At 24.5% G+C, this 23906-nt stretch overlaps 1 protein-coding gene across 18 annotated transcripts in view; it reads right to left on the bottom strand.

The window, feature by feature from the left end:
- The window catches only part of LOC129606639 (protein pangolin, isoforms A/H/I/S), a 220703-nt gene that overhangs the window by 10748 nt on the left and 186049 nt on the right, over positions 1-23906 (bottom strand). For 16 of the 18 annotated variants that reach the window (XM_055517090.1, XM_055517122.1, XM_055517105.1 and 13 more), the window contains 2 exons: positions 23132-23297; positions 4419-4491 (listed from right to left, as the gene is read on the bottom strand). In XM_055517090.1, coding sequence (XP_055373065.1) covers positions 4419-4491; positions 23132-23297 — 239 coding nt within the window. Of the gene's footprint in view, positions 1-4418; positions 4492-17567; positions 17722-23131; positions 23298-23906 lie in introns of all 18 variants that reach the window. The other 2 variants (XM_055517197.1, XM_055517204.1) reach the window with 2 other exon arrangements.

Below are 23906 nucleotides of genomic sequence, written 5' to 3'. Positions count from 1 at the left end.
TCCGTTTTCCTTTTTAAATTTTACAAAAAAAAAAAAAGTGTTGTCGTTGAAAAAAAAAGAGTAATTTTATATTTTTTTTACATATTATTGAAGAAAATAAAACAAATAAAATTAAAGTACCGTAACTTCAAAAAAAAATGTAGTGCAAACATTTTTAAATACGGTTTCAATGCACTTTTAATGCCGTCGCAAAGCTTTTAGTGTAACAATAAAATGCATTGTATAAAAGTTACGAAAGCTTTTACTAGAAAATTATTAAAATTTACCCTCCCATCTTCTTGAATTTTAATAAAACCAAAATTTCTCAACTGGAATACAAAAAGTTATTTTGAATATTACTATAATTACTAGGTAATTTTTAATAATTACGAACGAATTAAATTTTCTGTCAAAAATATGCGCTCGCGTTTATTTTAATTTTTTCATGAGATCTCACACTCAATGCTTTTACTTTACGTATCAACTACATATGTACTAAAATCACTTTTGAATAATACAACGTCAATAGCTTTTATAAAACTTGCGTTTGAATAAGATGCCTCATTGTATAACGGTATTTATGTTTTTATTACATTTTTGAAGTCACGGAAATATATTTCTTATTTCAGTATATACAGGGTTCAGTAAAGAGTACAATGTTATATATCAATGTTTACAGCATCTAAAATTTCATTTTGGAATTAACTCTTTCAAAAGCTTTCTTTTTCGGAATGGAAGTTAATAGCTCAAAAGCTTGAGCAAGTAAAAATTTCGTGAAAATTCGTTGAAATTCCTGTACCTCGGAAACTGTCAATATATAATGTTGTATTCCTTACTGAATCACCCAGTATATAAAAAAATTTTTACTATTAAAAAAAATGAGTATAAAAAACAATTTGAAAATAAGTATGAGTAAATAAAATTTATTTCTACTTTCTATTATTTTGTATTATAAATTATAATTTTTAATTCATTATATATATATATATATATATATATATATATATATATATATATATGTATATATAATAATGAATGAAAGATATAAACCAGTATATAAATCTATATATAATATAATAAATCTGTACATATTTATAAAATATATAATAAATACATATATATATATATATATATATATATATATATATATATATATATATATGTATATATATATATATATATATATATATATATATATATTACATATATAATATATATATTTATAAATATATAATATATATATATATTAATTTTTTAACAATGACAGGACAAAATTTATTTAACTAAAATAATTTAAAGCGATCACAGACAATTTTACATCCTTTTTGCTTTAAAGAAGTTTAAAATATCTTATAAATATGGTTTCGAAGAAATGTTGCACCACAAAAAATGATATTTCTAAAACTGTAATACGATTCAGAAGATAACAAGGAACAGTTTTAAAAATACCCAGAGTTTAAAAATAAATACTAGTTAACATACCTAAAAAAATGTAAAACTGGCTCTTAGTAGAGTTTCGTTGTGTACCATCCGAATTCCCTGAGACTAGTTGGTTTCTGTAACAACCAGAATTCTAATACTAGGTTTCAAGAAATTTCATCAATTCGTTCCGTAGATATGGTAAAAATTGTAAAATCGGCCTCTGATGGTTTCCGAGCTTTGATCTTTCCAAAAAATTTATAAGTTAATTTTTTTACCCAAATTTAAACATCAAATTTCACGGAAATTGGATAACTATTTCTTTTTTTGTGTAAAAATGTAAAATCGGCCCGCAAAAAGGTTTAAATTAATCAATTAGTGCTATAGTCAAAATAAACATATAAAAATTCATCAAAATCGGTTCAGCCAAACACAGACCGACAGACAGACAGACCGGCATTCTTCTAAAAGTTTATTTACGGTTCCCTACTGTGGAGAAGTACGTTACCACCAAAAACTCGAAATCCGAAATATGGTGCTATCATATAACCTCTTTTATTGTATGTAATGTGGTTCGTAAAAATATTTTGATTGATATGCAGTTGTATATAACAACTGTGTAAAACAAGAAAAAAACTCCAAATATTAATACGCAAATATTAATCCTCAATCCAAATTTGTAACAATAATACTGACATACTTCTGAGATACAATATCATGTTTAAAGTCTATTGCGTATTGAAGAAATAGGAAAATCATATCTATACCAGTACGAACGTATGTTCTATACTAAATTTGCCATACCGTTTGTAACTCTAAGATATAACAGTCTTAGATATAGACTCAAGTGTATGTTTTTGATCAGCGTCGAATTTTGAGTTGATTTAGCTTTGTCTGTCCGTCCGTCCGTCCCAACGATAACTCAAAAACTAATTGAGCTAAATTCACCAAATTTTCACAAATGATTTATTGTAGTAAGTGCCAGAACACTATTTAAATTGGACATGATCGGGGTACCGGTTCGGGTAGCTGCCATACAACTTCAAAATTTATTTGGCTATATCTCAGAAACTAAAGAAGCTATGGTATTGAAATTTCACACAAGCGAATATATTAATAGGGCCAATGTGTTTGATAAAAGTCGTTGAAATCTCTTGGCTCCTTCTGGTATTTCTCATACAACTTCAGTAGTAGTTTGGTAATATCTTAGATAATATTGAAAACACAGTACTGAAATTTGGCATAAATTAATATTGTAATAGACAACTTAAAGTCATAGTCAGCTATGGCATATTTATTCGCACATATAGGTTGAGAAATTCGTACGGGTATCACAGAGTTTACAAGGTCAACTCTATTTTTTCTCGTTTTTCGCTAATTTAAATTTGGTTATATTTAAGTAAATTTTTTTTTTGTATTTCATCAGTGTTTTTAGTAGCTTAACTTGAAAATGACTCACCGCACTGTTTAAATATAGGTTTAATTCGACTATGAAACTAATGAGAAAAGTGAATTTTGGTTCAGTTCCTGAGCCCTATTCTGTGACTTCAAAATTATTTTAGTAACACACAATTTTAATACACAATTCAGCAAATGAGTAATACATAATTGCTGAATTGTGAACAAATACAATGTTATGCTGTATATGATTTTAAAGGCCTATATAGTGATGCCCTGTGATTGTTAATTTTTTGTTTGAATATAAAAGTATATATATATATATATATATATATATATATTTATATTTATGAAAATAGTGTGTTCTTCTAATATTATTTTAGTTAAAATTTTAGGCCTGGTCTCGAAGATAACAAATATATATATATATATATATACTTTTATGTATATATTAATTTATTACTACTATATATATATATATATATATATATATATATATATATATTCATATATACATATATATACATGTATATGAATAAAAAATAGCATTTTCATATACATTTTGTTTTAGAATCTTGAATATGTTAAGATTTATTTCGTGTTTTTTTCTATATTAATTCTACAAATATATGTATATTAAAATAATTTTTCAAATATATAATTATGTATACAATGTATTTATTTGTATGTTTATAACGTATATGTATATAATGGATTTAAAAATTATATTTTTTTGAAAATATAATATACATGATTATATGATGCTAGAGCACAACTTAAAGTTTTGTAATGCCGTAATACTCGTATTGTCTAAAACTGTAAATGTTAAATTTTCTCATTTTAATTTATTATTATTAAATATATAATGAAAATTATTTATGAAATATATGTAGGTATGTCAGAATAGCAAATTCACGTATGTTAATATTATTTTATAACAAAATATCATAAACATATGAAATATTCAAGGAAACGAAGCAAACGTCTCATTCATAGTATTTGGTCAATCAGAGTATTAATCACCCATTTTTATACCAAAATGAGTTTATTTATATTTATGAAAATAGTGTGTTCTTTTAATATTATTTTAGTTAAAATTTTAGGCCTGGTCTCGAAGATAACAAAAATTTTGAGTTAACGTCTTCTCGCAAAGGTTGTTGTGAGAGTTTTTCGATTGCTTTAAACTTTTTGATTTTTGTAACCGAATCAACATATTTGCTAACTTTTACATTGCAGATTGTAGATTTTCAAGAGAACCAAGTGAGAAAAGAGCATCTTTTCCGGGCCACCGCAGCTAGTCGACTTATTGTGGCCCGCCCACGCTTCGCCTATATTTTCCCTGTTTTACGTATAAAGCTGGACATATTCCAAAGGGAGTTGGAAAGCTGTTCTTGAACGCTTAGGAAACCCCGTCCAAAAATATGTCCTGACTTATACACTTATTAACTCCTGAGCCAAATCTATTAACCTATATATGAAAATATATACAAATGTGTTGAAACCAGCGGTATATAATCATGAATATTAAATTTTACATGGTTTTTATTTTTTTTTTGTTCTTTCTTATTTTTCATTATATAGCTTTTCTGTTTATGTGTATGTAAGTAAATATATTTTCTTACCTGCAAGGTTTACACCATTGATTTTGTTGATCTAAACCAAATCTAGCCCGGCATTTTTTCATATTGTTTCCTGCTTTTTTTGTTATATATTTTATATGCATATATATATACATGTATATATATATATATATATAAGTATTTATATATTTGTATATATACATATAAATATATATAAATATATATATATATATATACATATATATATATATATATATATATATATATATATGTATATATATGTGTATACATATATATCGATATTCAAAAATAAAAATATGTAATATAAATAAAATATTTTATTATTAAAATTTGTGAAAAGAAATTTTTGGTTTTTTTATATAAAAATTAAAAATATTTTAAGCATAAATTTTTTATATATAAAATTATTATATCTTATGAAAAAAATTTGTATATATATATATATATATATATGTAAATATACATTCAGATTCAATGCACTCAACACACATATAGTTTCTTCATATAGATATATTGAGTTTTTCACGTAAACAAAAGTAAAAAACCGAATGAAATAATAATGAATACTTAATATATATTTAATATATACATATATAAGGCTCCAAATAGAACTATTCCAAAGAAAAGACTTACAATAAAAGTTTTCCCAGTTTCATATATGAATGCTCAAGAACCATGGGTGCGCATGTACTTATATATAAATTTTTGTATTCCTAGTTTTAGTATAGAAATTCCACAAATATGAAAATAACTTTTGTTGTAAGTTGTGTTCTATGTAATATGCTATACTATGCGTAACTTCAAAATTACATCAATATGGTCTGAATACATAATTCAGCAATTAAACCTGTCAGGCTGAATATTGTATAAATACTTTATTATTGCAATTTCGAAGTCAGGGTATGTTTTTAAGATACAATATAGTTGTATCCAGAACCTATAATATATACATATATATTCTTTTAATAAAATTCCATTTTTTAAATTTATATAATATTCCGAATTAAATTTGTGCAATATTTTAATTGCAATTAATTAAGTCTAACTATATATAATTCGATTGCTCAGATCACGTAATAGATACATGTATGAAAATTTCTAAATTTTACTTAAAGTTTATAAAGTTTTATATATCTATATATATATACATATATATATATATATATATATAAATGTTTGATATACACCAAACAATACTATAGAAATAGGTATACATCAAAAAATATTATATATTATATATATATTATGTGTCGTTTAAATGTTTTCAAATTTTCAATTCAATTAATTTAAACGAGTTTGAGTTTTGAATGATTTTTAAATATAAGTTCACATATTTTTAGAGTATAGGTTTAACAAAGTGTGAAATGTGGAGAAGATTTTCAAAACATTTATACGGTACAATTCTCTTATTCATTAAAAGTTACCATTTATATATAAAATGGTTAAAAATTACCATTTTTCTTGCCTGTATACAAACAAAACCAATTCTAGTTTTAAGTATAAGATTAGTAAATTTTAATCAACTGAGATTAGAGTAAAATCGCTGGGTACATATAATATTATTTCTTTATTTTAATTTAAAAAAAAAGTTTGAAATTTAATTTATTTTCCCTAAAAAGGTGGCTTCTCTACACATCTTTAATTCCATAAATGCTTCAAAATTTACCATATTTTAGAACATTTATTAAGTTATTGTAAATTTTATTTTAGGATATTTCAAAAATTCGCACTTTTCTTTTGAATCAAGGGCAATACGGTTAATTTTTCTCCCTGCAAAATGCAAAAACGTGCTCTAAACAAAACATAATGAGAAGTGCGTTCTCATCGAAAACTCGATATGCAATATGTGTTGCCATCCCATAACCTCTTTTATTGTATACAATACGGCCTGTAATTATACGTACTCATTATAACACTCTTAACTGCATCGCAATTTATACAAAGTAGTATATAATTTAGACAGAGGAGAGAAAAATAATTATGTAAAATTATTTCGGTAAATGACTTTACAATTTTTTAAAATAAATGTCGAATTGGTCTATTAGTTTGCAGTTTTGAAAATCTCGGTGTGATATATGCCATAAAAGGATTTCAATACGCAGGTGACAGGGATTTCTTACTTTCAAAAATGTTAGATTTATAAATGCTTACTAATTGTCATTAATACTATTTATAATATTCATTAGTTCCTCGATTAACGTCCTAGATGCGTTCCAAATTTGTGGTCGTAAAACGTAAAGAAATGAAACAAAATCGAAAAAATTCGTCGAAACTTCAAAATTTATCGAAATAAGAAAAAAATAAAAAATTAATGGACGTAAATCAGAAAAAGTGCATTTTACAAATTATAATTTAAATCGAACATTTTAGAGGTAAACAAAAAAAATCGTAAAACGAAAATTAATTAAAAAACGTCGTAAACCGCGCCGAATCTATATATTAAAACTAGAAAATTAATAAAAACATAAAAAAATAAAGTTGGGTTAAACCAATGGTTTGTATTGTAGCACTTTTCCTTTCAACAAGTGAAAATATTGCTTTTAAAAACAATCTATGTATACTTACTACATATTTTCATTCATATACTACGAAACTACTTCTAGGATCGCATACACTTACTTATAATGAACGATTTATGCAGTCTTTGAAATAAAGCAAAAATTAATTTAAAGAGGGCCGGTTAACATTTTGAGGGGTAATTGCGTAAGTTAAGAAAAATAATTATATTTTTGAATGCAATGGAATTTACCGTTAGCTTTCTGCGTTTATAGAAATTTGAAAAAGAGCTTGCGGTTTCAGAAAAAATTCGAAATGTTCAGAAATATTCGAATTTTACAAATTTCGAGAGGCGATAATTTGAGAGGGGTGGAAATGAAAAAATTTTCTTCTAATAAAATGAAGTATATATTAGCGTGGTAAATTTTAACGGAATTTTGTTTTTTTAAAGTTGAGAAATATTATGCCGTTGTAGAAGAGGCCATCCACTATATTTCTGCCTTTCCAAAATTTGAAAAATGCTTATGGTTTTACTGTAATAAATAGTTAAAAAATGCCGTTTTTAGGGGTTTTAAGAGAGTATAGCTTTTAGAGGGGGGGAGATAGATAAAAATTTTGTTCTACAGAAATAAGTTCCTAGTTAAGATCTATGTACATAAAAAATTTCAGCTTTCTATCTTAAAGAGTTTAGTAGTTTTGTAAACATGTCCACGGACAGACCGACGGCCAAAGTGAAACTAATAAGCCCTTTTTTACAAATTTTTTGGAAAAGTGCTAAAAATACCTAAAAATCTTAATGAGAACAACATTCAATCAACTAACAACAATCTCTGACTTATTCAGATAAGTCAAATAGACCTGTATTTGAGTTGACGTCCATTTTACCCGTTTATATGGCAGTTTCAGGTGTTCATCAAGCCTATTCAGGCGCTTATATACAAAAGTTTCTTGACTTGAAGCCCACTTTAATCAAATCAATCTAGAAATTTTGCTTACTTGACTTGAAATGCTAATAATAAGTTGAAATTTATGTAATAATCGCATGGATCTAATAACACATGAAAAGTTGACTAGTAATAATTTTTGAAGTCAACTTAATATATGTTGCTTATAAAAAGTGCTGCCAGAGACGGTTTGAAAATATAGTTAGGAAATATGAATATAGTTTGAACCTTATGTGAGTTGTTTTTTCAATAAAAATACTATAATTTTTCAACAATACAATAAACATACATACATATATATTTATATTTTAGACATACATAACAACTTCTTGAAAATTAAAATAAATTATGTTTACTTAATATTTCTGTATATTATTGCTTATGTGTAATATATTACGTCATTGGTCAGAAAACAAAATAGTTTTTTAAAATAGATGTTGGCGAATATTTTTTTCTTAAATTTAATGTTAAGGGTTTTTTTATAACTTTAAAATTGAATGAGAAGGATAACGGAACAAAGTCACAGTGTATGATTGTGATATAAGTCATAAATTATAAGCAGTATAATTTTTATACACAAACTAGTGTAATAAAACACACTCTTAAAACTTAAATTTCATTGCTGAAAACCATCACCGTAGAGTCGTCTTAGAAGCTGTAGCATCACAAAATGCTTAAAACATACCTGCTTCAAACGAATTGTTGTTGCGATTATATCCTATTTAGCAAACAGAACAAATAGCTATTTACCATTAGGAAATTATTTTTGTGTCTACCTGTACCGTTATGAGTTTTCTGTGCAAAGCATTGTAGTATTTTATAAGCTTTCCATTTTTATTAAACGTATAAGAACTCAACCGTATAGTTTCGTGTTCAATTATCGTTATTGGTAAATATGATTAAAATTTTTGTACGAGTATAATCGTTATTTTGTGTACTTAATAAAGTTTTAAAAGGATAAATCAAATATATGTACAGCAAAAGACAATTTCAAAGATGTTTAAAGCAAAATATTTGAACTGCAAAAAATGTGAAATAATATTTTAAAAAATGCTTTATTATTTTTAAATTTATGTTCACAATTCAAAATATTTATATATTTTTTACTAATAAAATTAATATTTTTAGAAAATTGATTTACTGGTAAAGCCAACCTTACCACAATTTTACCACAAAATAAAATTTAATATTTTCAGAATTTTTTTTTTCGTAATATTCGCACAAAAAATCTAAATTTAAATATTTTTTACTTTTCCGAAAACGAAAATGTAAATAATAACTGAAAAGAGCCTACAATTTGATTGCATTGAAAACAAGACACTATGGTAATGCTAAAATTTGTTAAATATAAAATTTGGCATTGTAAATTTGACGTAATAGTACACTAAGAGTTACACTATTTTATGTAATGCGGGAGTGTACTTTATGTCGGCTTCATTTTCATTGAGAAATATATGAACGCTAGCAATCCATGTATTATTAGATCCATGATTAAACGTTATTTTTCGGTTTGAAGCTCACATAGTAAAAACGCAGTTTCAGTTCAAGAAGATATCAAATGAAGTACTCAAGCTGCCTATATAAACGAGGTAATAGACTAAAAATTATTCATATATCACAAATATTATGATGAATATAAATATTTTTTGTTTATTATATTTTTTTATTCATGTATATATTACTCATTTATTTATTTTGAATATTGAATACCTACATGTGTGTATTCCTGACTTCAAAAATGCAATTAAAAAGTATTTGAACACAATTTAGCTTGTGATTTTTAATTGCTGAATTATGTATTTATACCGTATTTCCGTAATTTTGAAGTCAGACTATGTAATGCATGTAACCAAAAAATATTGATAAAATTTAAATAAATAACTTGCAATTTAATCGCATTCAGTTAAATGATTTGTACAACTCCTGTCTTTCAATATTACAATTATACGATATTTATACAAAATTTACCAATTATAACTCATAAGCTGAATTTTGCATTAATATACATTGTGTATCTGAAATTCTGAACTTAGGTATTATTATATAATATAACTTGCAATAATAATTTTATGATACATGTGTATTATGGATACATATATGTACATCGGAATTACGGTAATACTGTTATACTACTTCATAAACAGCGAAATCTATAAATAGTATTATTTTAATTCAAATGTCATATAATGTTCTTCAGTAAACTTAATATCAAAAAAACAATTCAGCTTATAAATTGTAATTGCTGAATTGTGTAGCACCAAAGTATTAATGCAATTTTAAAGGCAATATAAACTTAATGAATTCAGTAATAGTAAATATATATGACATATTTACAAAATTTTAAATTTAAATAATTTTGACTTCTATTCATGTATTCATTTAATAAAGAAAATAAGGAAATTTTTGAAAAAAATATAAGAAAAGAAATGTATAAATAATATAGAAGAAATGTTGCAATAAAAAAGAAAAAATCTATTTACATATCTTTAGATTACATATTTTATTAAATTGAAACATGCTAAAATTTGACTGATATTACATTTATAATGTTATTTGACACAACCAAAAAGCACTCATCTGACACCTGAATTTCAATAATATTGTGTTTTTATTGCATATGTTTCTATATTATAAACTGTAACAATATTACTGAAATTGTTATCAGCTAAAATTTCTTTTTTTTTATTAGAATTATATATACAGGGTGATTCAGAAAGCAAAAAAAAAACGCGTAGAAATTTCGTGAAAGTTCGTTAAAATTCCTGTAATTCGAAAAACCATAAGATTTAACACCTAGTCCTGAACAAAAGATTTACCAATTTTCGACCCTCTAACCAATGGTATATTTTGTTGTATACCTTTCTGAATCATCCTGTATAATGAGAGTGAGTAAATCTGCCCAATTTCTTAATCTGACATCGAAACTACAAGTTGTAGTATATAATACAATTCAGCAGTCGTAAACTGAATTGTGAACTAAATAAATATTATACTGTGATGTCAAAGATATTCATTCAAAGGGAAAAAAATACTAAAAACATCCGGGAATACCCTTAACATCAGAATTGACATTTCTTATCTTAGAGATATACGAGTACAAGCACAAAATGAATAAAAAATTAATATTTAAAATATAATTTATCCATTTTTTTTATATTCTATATGAAACTCAGCAATATACAAGAAATACAATATGACGGACTGAATTATTTTCAAAATCAGATCAAATTGGGTAAAAAAATCTGATGTTGTTAGCACATAACCGACCGCAATGTGTATTGTCTAGTTAAGTGAAAGTGTTACAGAAGATTATAAAAATGCATTTTGAAGATTTCCTTATAATTTTAAGAAAGTTAGCAAGCTCTCTAGATATGCTAGAAAAATGTAAATTTGGTTCTTAGTAGAATTTTATTTTTTGCCATCCGAATCCCTTGAAAAGTTTATCAGTAAGTTTCGGTAATAACGAGAACTCAAATATCAAATTTCAAGAAATTCCATTAATCTGTTCCGTACATATGGTAAAAAATATAAAATCGGCCGCAATCTCGTTTCCGAGCCCTGATCTTTTCAATAAATTTATAGGTTCATTCCTTAACACCCTGAATTTAAAAATTAAATTTCAAGGAAATTAGTTGATTATTTCTCTTTATATATGCAAAAATGTAAAATTGGCTCGCAAAAAGTTCTAGTACTAAGGTTTGATATAGTTCAAAAGTGGATCAATCCTTGCCAAAATAAACCCACATACAAAATTTCATCAAAATCAGTTCTCAAACAGAACTTTAGATACACACGTGCGCACACGTCCGACAGACGGACATCTCTCTAAAAGTAGTTTATTTACACTCCCCTATTATGGAAAAGTGCGTTCCCACCGAAAACTGGACATTCAAAGTTGGGTATCATCACATAAGATACCTCATTGTATTTAATGCGGTCGGTAAAAATAAACGTATATTATATATTAACAAAGTTATAGATAGGAAAATATAAAAATATTTATTATAGAAAAAATTTCGAGATCCATTACATATACCCAAAGAAAAAAAAACATAAATAATTAAATTATTAAAAATATAGGCACTTGCTACAATTCAAAAATATTAAGATACTTTAACTCTAAAGCAAAAATATTTAACGGTAATTAATAAAGAATTCAGCTTATGAATTGTAATTACAGGTATATAATGTTATACAGTTGTATAACAATATATAGTACAACTCCGTTTTTTAAGTTTTACGAACACAAAATAACGCTACAGACACACGCATATATTAATTATTAAGAACGTAGGGAATATGTACAAGAAATCAATATTTAATTACTTTAACTCTATTTAAATGAATCTTAAGTTAAACGACAACACTCTAACAGTTCTCCGATTATAGCATATAATTTGACTTCTAAAATACAACAGTACGGTATGAAAACAAAATTCTTACAAGGGTGAATTGCTGAATTATGTATTAATATCGTATTAATGCATTTTGGAAGTCAGAGATATTCAAAACAGTCAACTTATTTATTTTATTAAAATAACTTTAGTATACGAACCACTCCATATTTTATTTGCACTGCATATTACATTTTTAATGAATGCAGTGTACTATTTTTGATAAGTATATATACCTTACTTTTTACCTTACTTTTCCCTTTATTATAAATTTAATAACTTTCCCATACATATGATGCACATATTAGTTCGGATATGCAAAGGCAGAATAATACGAAGGAGAGAAATGGATTTAAAATTCTATATATATAATTTAAAAAGAGCGCATTTATATGCCTTCGATATTGTCATCGCCACGCCATTATTACAACACAAACAGCAAGGGAACTGCTATATAATTCCAATATGAAAAATTTTTTTTTTTTTATAAATTTGCAATTTCAATGAAAATAGAGTATTGATTTATATTTTTGTATATACGATATTAATTTGACAATAGCGAAGTCATATATATTCAAATTTATGTAACATATATAAAGAAAAAAAGAGAGAAAAAAAGTTAATATTAAGGCAAGCATAGATAATTAAGATAAACAAATAAAATATGTATAATTAAATATTCCGTGACTTTTTTCTTTTCTTAAAAATCCTTACTAATTATTGGGTATATTAATATACCCAATCCAGCTTATAAATAATTGAATTACTAAATTGTATGTGAAAATTGTGACGTAACAGACGACACATATTACACGCTACACAATTCAGTAACTACATATACATATATATAGGGGCTTATTCTGGTTATGGAATCTCTAAGTTCTAAATTATCGTACAAGGTTCAATACTTTTATCGTAAACACAAACCAATTAATACAAATGATTTGTGCTGCAACTTTTACGATAAATGTCACTATCACTTAGGGATCCGACAGTCAGAATAAGTCCTATCACAACGTATAAGCTGCAAAATGCGGTAATACAAAAACAATATAATGCTTAAATACACTTAGAAATTCCATATCAATTATACCAATTTTACAATACAATTCAGCTTATGTGGTAACACCTGAATTGTATATCAACATCGTACTATTGCAGTTTTGAAGTCACGGATATTATTTTATTTTTTCTTGTTTTTTTTTTTTTGGGAAAATTAAATTATTAGCACATGATGAATTAAAATTCTTTGGAAAATAATATTTGTATATATATATATAATAATACTTATTTACATATAGAAAAGATAATTTTTCATTTTTAATGTGTATATATATTTATGTTTTTTTAAAAGAAAATAAATAATTTTTCTTTTTAACTTTTGTTTTTAATTTGTTTTGTACATTTTACAATATAAATAGCCCAATTTTTTGTTAAAATAACAATAAATAAAAAAACTAAATGAATATATAAAAAACAATATAATTAAAATTTATAGAAAAATAAAATTCAATGACTATAAACATAGGGATGGGTGTAAAACGCAGAGTGTCAGTTATTACATTTTTTTTTATTATTTTTTTTTATTATCTTAAATTCAATTTCATTCTTCAAATCAATTGGGGCCCACCAATGGTTTGTAATGTAGCACTTTTCCCATCAAGAAGTGAAAATACTGTTTTTGTAACAATCTATGTTTTTTCCTACGTTATTAGAATTACATTTAGGATGAGCACTGTATGCAATCTTTGAAATATAAGAAAATTAAAGAGGCATTTACCGTTAGTTTTTGTCATTTATAGATTAGAACAGCTTGCAGTTTCGGAAATATAAGGTTTCAGCACAAATTTTACAAATTTTGATAGGCCATAACTCGAGACGGGCTGGAGAAGGAAAAAAATTGTTTGCTATGAAGCGAACTATTTATCAATTCAAGCTATTTCAGATTTCCGCTTCCTATCTCTAAGGGGCTTAAGAAGTTTTGTATATATGTTCAAAGACGGGTGGGCGGGCAAACGACCGGACGGACGGAACGACAGTCGGACAGAGTAAAACTAGCAAGCAATTTTTCTCCAAGCAAAAGTTATATTAAATTATCTAAAACTTGTCAAAAACGGGTCAAATGTCAATTTTTTAAAATACAAAATATTTTTACAACAACATTAAATGTTGTACATGTGTTATACTATTATGAAAACCAAAATGAGAATGTATGAACAATTTTGAACATGATCGACCGCAGCACATGAATTATTTTACTTATAACTATAATGAAAGAAAGAGGGAGACTTAGTTACCTGATAATAGTGTTGGAGAACTATCGATATATTTATTGAACCATCGATATTTTCGATAGTTTCGTAACGCAACTTGCTGTATAAAATAATGCAACCGGTGGTCTCCATTTAATTTGTAAAGAAGCATATAATAGTGGTATATAGATAATTATAGTGTAATTATAACCAAACACGGAATGAATAAAATAAGCATATAAGTAATATTATTTGAAAAATATGAACTATATTTAGACTTATCAGCGGCTTACACAAGCATTGAAATGCGCATAATATTAACTTTAAATATTTTTATTATTTAATAAATATTTTTCTTTTATTAACTTTTCATTCTTAACTTGTTTTATCGATAAAAAATCGTTTGTTGTCCTAAACTTTTTGAATTTTTCATCTGCTTAAGCAAAAAAAATTTTTTTTGTTGATTACCAATAATCTGGCAAGTTGAGATATTTTAGAATATTAGTAAAATTATTGTATGTATTGAAACATTTATGCCAATAACTCGCTTATGTAAACCTTCAATTAAATTCGGTATTCAAATGGCATGTTGTGTGTAAACTTCAACTTTAACATAGTTTTTTATATTGTTCGTTTTTAAGAAGTTATATTAAGAATTGAATGAAACCCGATGCCAGTTTTACTTTACGTCTTCACGAAATATTTTGAATAAAATAAAAAAACATAGAAATTGAAAAAAGAAATTTTCAATTTTCACCGATATAATAAATTAATGCGTATACGTATGAAAATAATTTTATGGAATTCATAAAGTTCAAAACGATATTCCGTTCTTGCCCATTTTTCAAAATTTATTAATTGACAAGAGGTGATGTTTATTTGACAATAGTATTATACCGACTTTAAAACCATCGATAGTTTCGATAGTTGAAAACAAGGTAGCGCCGCCGATAGTGTTCTCCATCTTTACCTGATAGATAATATTAGATGTAAATATTATATAATTGTTAGGCGCGCGGCTTTTCAATAAAAGTGTATTTTTTACACTTGTAAGAACGCCTGACATAGGAATTATAATAATACAGCATTAATGTAGAATTGCGTATCGATACGGTTTTATTACAATTTCTATGTCAAAGTATACGTAAATTTTGAAATTGATTTTATATGCAATATATAGGAGAAAATAGGAAATTGAATTTAAGTAATAAATACAAACAAAATTTGATTTTAATTAAAAAAAATTTAACATTTACTTTTGGGAAAAACTAACAGAGAATTATGTTTTAGCCCTAATAAAAATTCCGAATTAAAAATTATAGTGGAGTACAGGATATTACCACACAATTCAATTTATAAGCTACGAGTATAATTGTTGAATTGTGCATTAATATCGTATTTTAATATAACAGTTTTGAAGTCAGAATTTTTAAAAATTACTGTTATTTTTTCTAGTAAATACTGTTATACTGTTAAATATTTTAAAAACTGTTTTATATATTTTTTATATTTTACAAAAATAATGTTTTTTTTTTTATAAAATGATACTTGCACTCACGATACAATTGCACCCCATTTTTTAATTTGTGTGTGTATATAAAAGAGTAAGTGTTAAGAATAATTATTACAATATACATATGTATATAATATACTATTATACTAACTAAATACATACATATATATACATTGGATGATTATATTAAAATATAAAAAATTAATTAAAAAAAACTATATCAATCAAAAATTATGATAAATCAAAAGTGGCAGTTAATGTTTGCAACTTTAATAGTGGTCTGTACCCACATATACCGTATTTTAATATATGGCTTCGATTATATATTATAAAAATACCCCTACTGCTACCAGATAAATAGATTATCGCCACTTCTCTTCGCTTCATTAACATTTTATAACTCAAAACTCAAACTTTTCTATTTGATATTCTTTCTTTTCTTAAAGGATTTTATCCTTTAATATATGAATTCAGATTTCACTCATTATCATATCAACAACCGTGTCACATTTATATTTGACCTTTTTGTCAAAAAACAATTTTTTTTTGTTTCTTGCGCTCTAGAAATAGCAGAATTTAGGAAATTTAAAATTTGATACGACTAGACAGTTTGATTTGGTAACAAGCATACATAAATTGAAAAGAGCCTTTTTATATATATAATATAATATGGGATTTGTATACATATATATATATAAAGCATTTGCAACACACTATATTTTAAAACATTATATTGATTATGGCAGTCTTAAGAAATTTTTTAAAATTTTTAAATTTTCAATGTCAAACGATAGTGTATTTTTAAAAATTTACTAATAGTTATAAATGTATTGAGAATTTCAAAATAAACACAATAAAGCAAAAAACAATAAAAAAGTAATATTATACGAATGTCCAATAGAGAATTGGCAATTGTTCGAAAACATTTCGAAAATATAATAAGAAAAACAAATGATTTAACTATGGGTATTTTTACAATAATTTCATTATATTGTCAATATATTGGAAATAATTATCGATATTGTAATACAGGACTATATATCTTAATATATTAGTGCTTAAAATTAAAGGTGTTATGAAAAAAATCAATTATTACAATATTGGAAATTATTGTAAGAAGTATATATGTACGAGTACATTATCTTCTATAACTTATATATATGTATATATATAATTTTTATAGATATATATAGAATTAAAAATAAATATCACCGAATTAATTTTTGTTTTCCAACGATATATGTATATATATTGTATATTTATTATATAGATCACCATAATATTTAAAAAATTTAACAAAATGATTGAAGAATATACATTTGAAATGTATACATATGCATATAATATAGTGTGTTGTGCAGAAAATATAAAATTATATAAAGGAAATAAAAAATAAAAAAGTGATATTTATATGTATATATAAATAGATATATATTATATATTATATGTGTAACATATATTTATATATATATTATATAATATATATAATATATTATGTATATATATATATATATATATATATATATATATATATATACATATTTTTTTTTATAAGATTACTAATTTCTAACCTCCATCATTGATATCTTGTTTTCGCTTCCGTTTTTTACCCCTTGATGCATTTGTTCGTGAACTCCAATCAGGATACATTTGCATATGTAATTGTCGTTCACGTCTAGCTAACTCGTAGTATTTAGCCTGTTCCTCTCGTCCAAGAGCATGCCACTATATATTATATATATATATATATATATATATATATATATATATATATATATATATATATATATATGTATATATATATATATATATATATATATGTATATATATATATATATATATATATATATATATGTATATATTTAATAAATTTTTTTTTTATAATATAAAAATTAAAAATCATTATTTTGAAATAATATGTGAGGTGGGAAGCCAAAACAAATAAAAAAAAATAACTGTTTTTGCCAAAACTTTCTATATATATTTTGTAACTTTTATTAAATAGAGAGCAGTGTAATTAAAAATTATATATCTTGAATTTTTATAATTTCTTTGATTTTTTGTTGCACCCGCCCATATAATAACCCCCCGTTTCTTCTGAAAAAAAGTAAACACGTATCAGTATTAAAATCTTTGAACGTATTTAATTTATACACACACCCAGTTAATGAAAGTTTTAAGTACAACCCTAAAATCTCTTACATATTTGCATATATGTGAGTTCTACGTTGGTATCGCATATATGAGAATTATTATAAGAAAAATCCAAAACATCTTGGATTTCAAAAAAGATTTTTCAAATTTATTTTATATAACTTTGTATAAATAAATGCAAAAGCAAACAACGTAAATATCAAATATTAAATGTCAAAATAATGTCAAATATCACAACAAAAACAAAAAATTAAATAACAAAGAAATCATTAATAAAAAAATAAAACAAAATCTATAATTTAAATTGAATCTCTTATGAAGAAATCTTTAATATTATTTACGTTTGCATTTTTTAGCAGTAATATTACTTTAATACACAATTCAGCTTATTAATTGTAACTGCTGAATTGTGTATTAACACCATATTACTGTAGTTTTGAAGCGAGGCTGTTATTATAACTACCAATAGGAGTTTTTTTTTTGTTTTACAGAGAGGCAATTGAAGGAAATTTTTTTTCATTTTTTAAATGTTTATATGGGATTTGGAAGAATATAAAAAATATTTTTGAATTGTTTGTAAACTTGTAAAATTTCACGCTAATTTAATTATATTTTTAGAATAACGAGTAATATTTTTGAATACGAGTATACTCCAAAAAATTACGTTCAGGACAACTATCAAATGCAATATTGTATAATTATTTTACCAGACAAAAAGTATTACTGAGAGAAAAACTAAATCAAAAAAATTAAAATTAGTAGAATAACAAACATTTACAACGACTGCCTCTACATTATTGTACTTAAAGCATTTTAATATAATATGATTGAACCTACATTATGCGCTATATGTATCTGGAAGGTGATTCACCTATCATTAAACCTGACTTCGAAGATTCATCCCCTGTGGATTGGTCGTTTTTACAACAAATGTGTACACCGTATTTGATATAATTAAAGACAGTTTTTAAAAAAAAATTTTTCTTCTAAAATTTTATGCAAAACATTCAATTTTTTAAATGTTTTTTTTCTTGACATTTTCTCTGTTAGCAGTAAATATAGCCGTGTATAGTATTCTGTTCATGACGCTTTAAGTGAGAATAAACTTAAAATATTAACGTATGCAGTATAAGTGTGAATTGATGAATTGTATATTGATACGTTATTACTGCATTTTGGAAGTGATGGATAATAATATTTTCTGCAAAAACGAATTCTCACCACCTATAATAGATACGAACGTATTAAAATGTTTTACATATCACATTTATATTGTTAAATTGATGCGCATCTTCAATAATATTTTTATATATCAACAAAATGGTTACAAATAAATTGAATGTCTCTTCCAGAAAATAAAGGTGACCATTAAATATAATTATGAAAACAAATTAATTAAATTTTCCAGAATAATAAAAATTAAATTAAATTTATTTATTTTTTTTTCTTCTATACTAATGAGAACGTAAAAAGCTTAATTTCATTTAAAAACAAAAAATCAAATTTTATTTACAAAAAAGGAAAACTAAAAAAAATTTTTTTCAAAAAATTCAAATTATAAATTGAAAGAAATTATTATTCTTTATATATAGTAGAATCCTCTATATAATGAAAACTTTTACTAATTAACAAATTTTTTGATCGTGGTATTTATATTTGATTTGAAAAACAAAAAGAATTTTTTTATTCAATTATTACCGGCAAAATTAATTGGTTTTTAGTTGTTCGTTATATAAAGATTCTACTGCATATTTATTTATTTGTATATTTTTTTTTTAATTTCTTTTTTTAAACGCAATTTTTAACTAAAAATTGGGCCAATTTTCTTTTTTATTGAATTAAAATTAACTAAAATCACTTAATTATTAAATTTAACGGATTATTAAATTAAATGACATTGACAGCAACACAAAAAAAAGGAAAATTTTAGTAAATGTAATAATTTAATTTTTTTTTTGTTTTTTATTATTTCATTGTGTCTTGAATTTTTTGTTTTCCGTTACATTTTATATATATATAGTTAATTAGATTTTAATAATCAGAATATTTTCAATAATTACAATATAATTTAAAATTAATTTTAAATAAAGTTATTTGGCATATTATTGACAAAAGAGAAAGAAAACCACAAGACTGTGTGATTAGGAGAGTATATGTTTTTTACTCTTACTTTAATTTACCTCAATTAATGATATTAAATGAAGATACTTCGCTTTAATAAATGCGTAGCAGATATTAAGACATAGAAACACGGCCAGACTGTCAACCACTATTGACAGTTTAGCTTCAACAAGAGTGCACCCCCTATAATATCAAATGTCTTCAATATGGCGAAAAAGTCTACACAGATACTCGATCTGTTAGGAAGACACTTCATGTACCACGGAAACTCAATACTGACACTATTGCCATCCTTGAAACTTCGGTGAATAAAGCCCACATCAAAACCTCGCAGTGGATTTCTGCTTTACGTATTGACTACGGTAAGGAAATTCGGCACAAAAGTTCTTATCGAAACCAAATCTTTCAACATAATAATCCGTAATCATATCGGCCATTTGCACAGGAATCTCGTTCCAGCATTCAGTTTATCTGAGTTAAACGGCACAACTGGCCGTTGAGTCTATATTATAGCTAAATTGTTGGCCTATTAATACATTGTGGAATTATAGAATAGGTTAATTAGACTTAGATACTTAAATACAATAGACTTAGCATACTTAGCATATATATATATATATATAATCGCTTATGTCGATAATTAAATTGGTATATATCTGTTAATAAAATAATTATACAGTCAAACCTCCGAGATTTCGACTCGCATAAATGCAAAACTGGTTAACAATGTAAAAGAAAAATTTATAATTACTGAATACGTATAATTGCAACGTATATATTTTAGTAAAAAATATGGAAAAAAAACTCAAAGGTAAACAAATTCACAAAGTTTCAACAAAGTGTCAAGCATATAATTATTCAAAACAACATTGATTTTTTCGAATTATGTATGTATGTATGTCGAAAAAATGAATAAATAACAAAAAACAATTTCTTAAAACTATAAAACATCTTTGATATGAGGACGCTATATATTCAATTTTATATATACGTATATACATATAATAGATAAATATATAATAGGTATTTATAGATATCTAAATATAAATATACTAATATATATATATATATATATATATATCAGTAATAACGGCAATAACGCTCACACGGTTATGGTGTAAATTTCCTGCTGAATAATTGATACATTATTCAGCAGGAATAAAAATTCTTTAAAAAAAAAAATAAATAAAAACTTGTTAGCAAAATTAAATCTTTTCACGGATTCATAAATTATTTTTTTAGTTTTTGATATAAAATAAATATTCACTCACAATTTCATTTCGAGTACTTTTAGCCATATTTATAGAAAAAAGTAACCATCCCGTTTCTCTTGAATTTTCATTTATAATTGATATTTTCAAATTTAATGAGAGAAAAAAAGCTGTAAACTTTTAAAAATTTTTCAGTTTTAACTTTATTTTTGATATTTTCGAATTTCACTATGGTCCCATATGTTCGGTACCAATCATAACTTTTCTTATATTTGTTTTTTTTTTTCATTTGCCTAAATTTGTTCATGCGGTCTTGAATGAACCGAAACGAATGAAATATGATTTATCTGTTACAATATTTGTTGGTAAATAAATAAAACAATAAAAATGTAGTTTCAAAATTGATTTTATTTTGAATTTTTTTTTTTAAATAAAAAAATTACAAAATTTTTATTTATTTTTTAATTAAAAACTTTATTGAACTATTAAAAAATTGTTAAATTTTTAAATGATTATTCAATAGAATATAATTTGGCACCACCATAAAATTGTATATGTGTATGTGTGTGAGCGTTAATATATATATAATACATACAAATAACAAAAAAAAAAATAAGATTTCATATATAATATTCAATCACAGATGCAAAGTCATAAATAACTAAAATTATCCCGCAAAAAATTTGATAAAAAATAATATACTCTTTTACCCTCCAATGCAAAATGTACATATGTATGTATATGTGTAAAATAAATTAAAACCAAGAAATTTCAACTTACATATGTATGTCAAAATATGATATGTTAGTTTGTGTCAAAACGATATGAATTACATTATCTGACACGACAATTTTTGCATTAATTGTTTACATATACTCTTCATTCCTGTTATTACCAAGAAAGTTTCTATGAGCAAGGGGAATGAAATGTTTATGATGCAAAAGTTGTCATATAAACAGGTATATTTATATGTAGAAATCATATGCAATGCATGATAATTCTACTAAAAAAAATTGTACTGTTGTATTGTAAAGTATATTTTACTTTCAGAATTTTGTCTTATAAATATTGTGCTAAAATTTTCGTATATATATATTATTTTCATATGTTCGTTTCAATTTTACGAATTATGAATCCCCGAATGGCGGATTACATCATTCTTTACTCCTTTTGAAGACATGAATTACCCTTATATTGCGTAGTTCATACTCTTCACTTTGCATCTATGAATTCAAAACTAATTATGCGCGATATTAGCATACAGGTTTTTTTTTTTGTTTTTTAACATAAATATATGTATACCATTCTACTCTACCATTATTTTTTTTTATATATATACATTAATCTGATTTATATATAATATGGTATAACTGTTTGCGTTTTTTAAATATGCTCCTTTTATTTAAGTTTTTTAATTTTTTTTTGGTTATTTTAGAACGGAAGAATAAGTAAACTCGTAAGTAATATGTATAAAGAAATTCTGGTGTATAATTTAATTATTATTATTATTATTATTATCAATTATTCTTATTATTTACTTTTATTAGAATTTTATATTATTTTCTATATAAATTTTTTTATCAAAACTTATTGCTTTGTTGTTTGATTTTTTTTTTAGTTTTAAAATTATTTTTTTAATTATTTAATACCTCCCGTATCAGCGGCGGCTCTTTCTTTTTTACGTTTCTTCTTTTTTGAAACATAACCATAGTTGTCTCTTGCACTCCAGCCAGGATATAATTCCATATGTAATTGTCTTTCTTGTCTTGCTTTTTCATAATATTTACTTTGTTCTTCTCGCGTCAGTTCATGCCACTAATATATATATATATTATAAAGAGGGATCAAAATTTATGACAACGAATATTCATCATATCAAATTTTGATTAGAAAAAATAAAAGCTAAATGCAAACAAAAACCAGTATAAATAAAAAATCAAATAAAAACTAAATGAAAAAAAAAATATTAAAAATTAAAAAATTTTGTTTGACAACGAATGTTTTTTTTTCTTTTTTTTTTTTGTTCTTGTGTTACCTTGAATTAAAAATTGTAATAACAGTAATATTACGCATTAATACACAATTCAGCAAATGCATCTCATAAGGTGAATTGTGTATGCCATGCTATATTTATTACAATTTTGAAGCCAGGTGTGTTCAAAACGAAATTTTGAATTTTCTTTACTATTTTTTTCTTTCGGGAAGCCAATTTAAATCCCAATTCAATATATATACTTATACATATACATATATAATGCCCAAAAATATTATTTGAAATTATCTGTGGTAATAAGAGAATACGCGGAAATTAGCATAAATTTGAATTTCATATATGTATGAAAATTGGGACTTTTATCATATCTTCAAGAAAAAAGTTTTACACGTACATATTCCAGTTTTTCCCAGAATCAAATCGATTCCAAA

The sequence above is a fragment of the Condylostylus longicornis genome, unplaced genomic scaffold (genome assembly GCF_029603195.1).
Source record: "Condylostylus longicornis isolate FDR11 unplaced genomic scaffold, ASM2960319v2 ptg000003l, whole genome shotgun sequence".
NCBI lineage: Eukaryota > Metazoa > Arthropoda > Insecta > Diptera > Dolichopodidae > Condylostylus > Condylostylus longicornis.
Note: the sequence above shows the minus strand (reverse complement) of the source record. Positions and strands in the feature narration are given on the sequence as shown.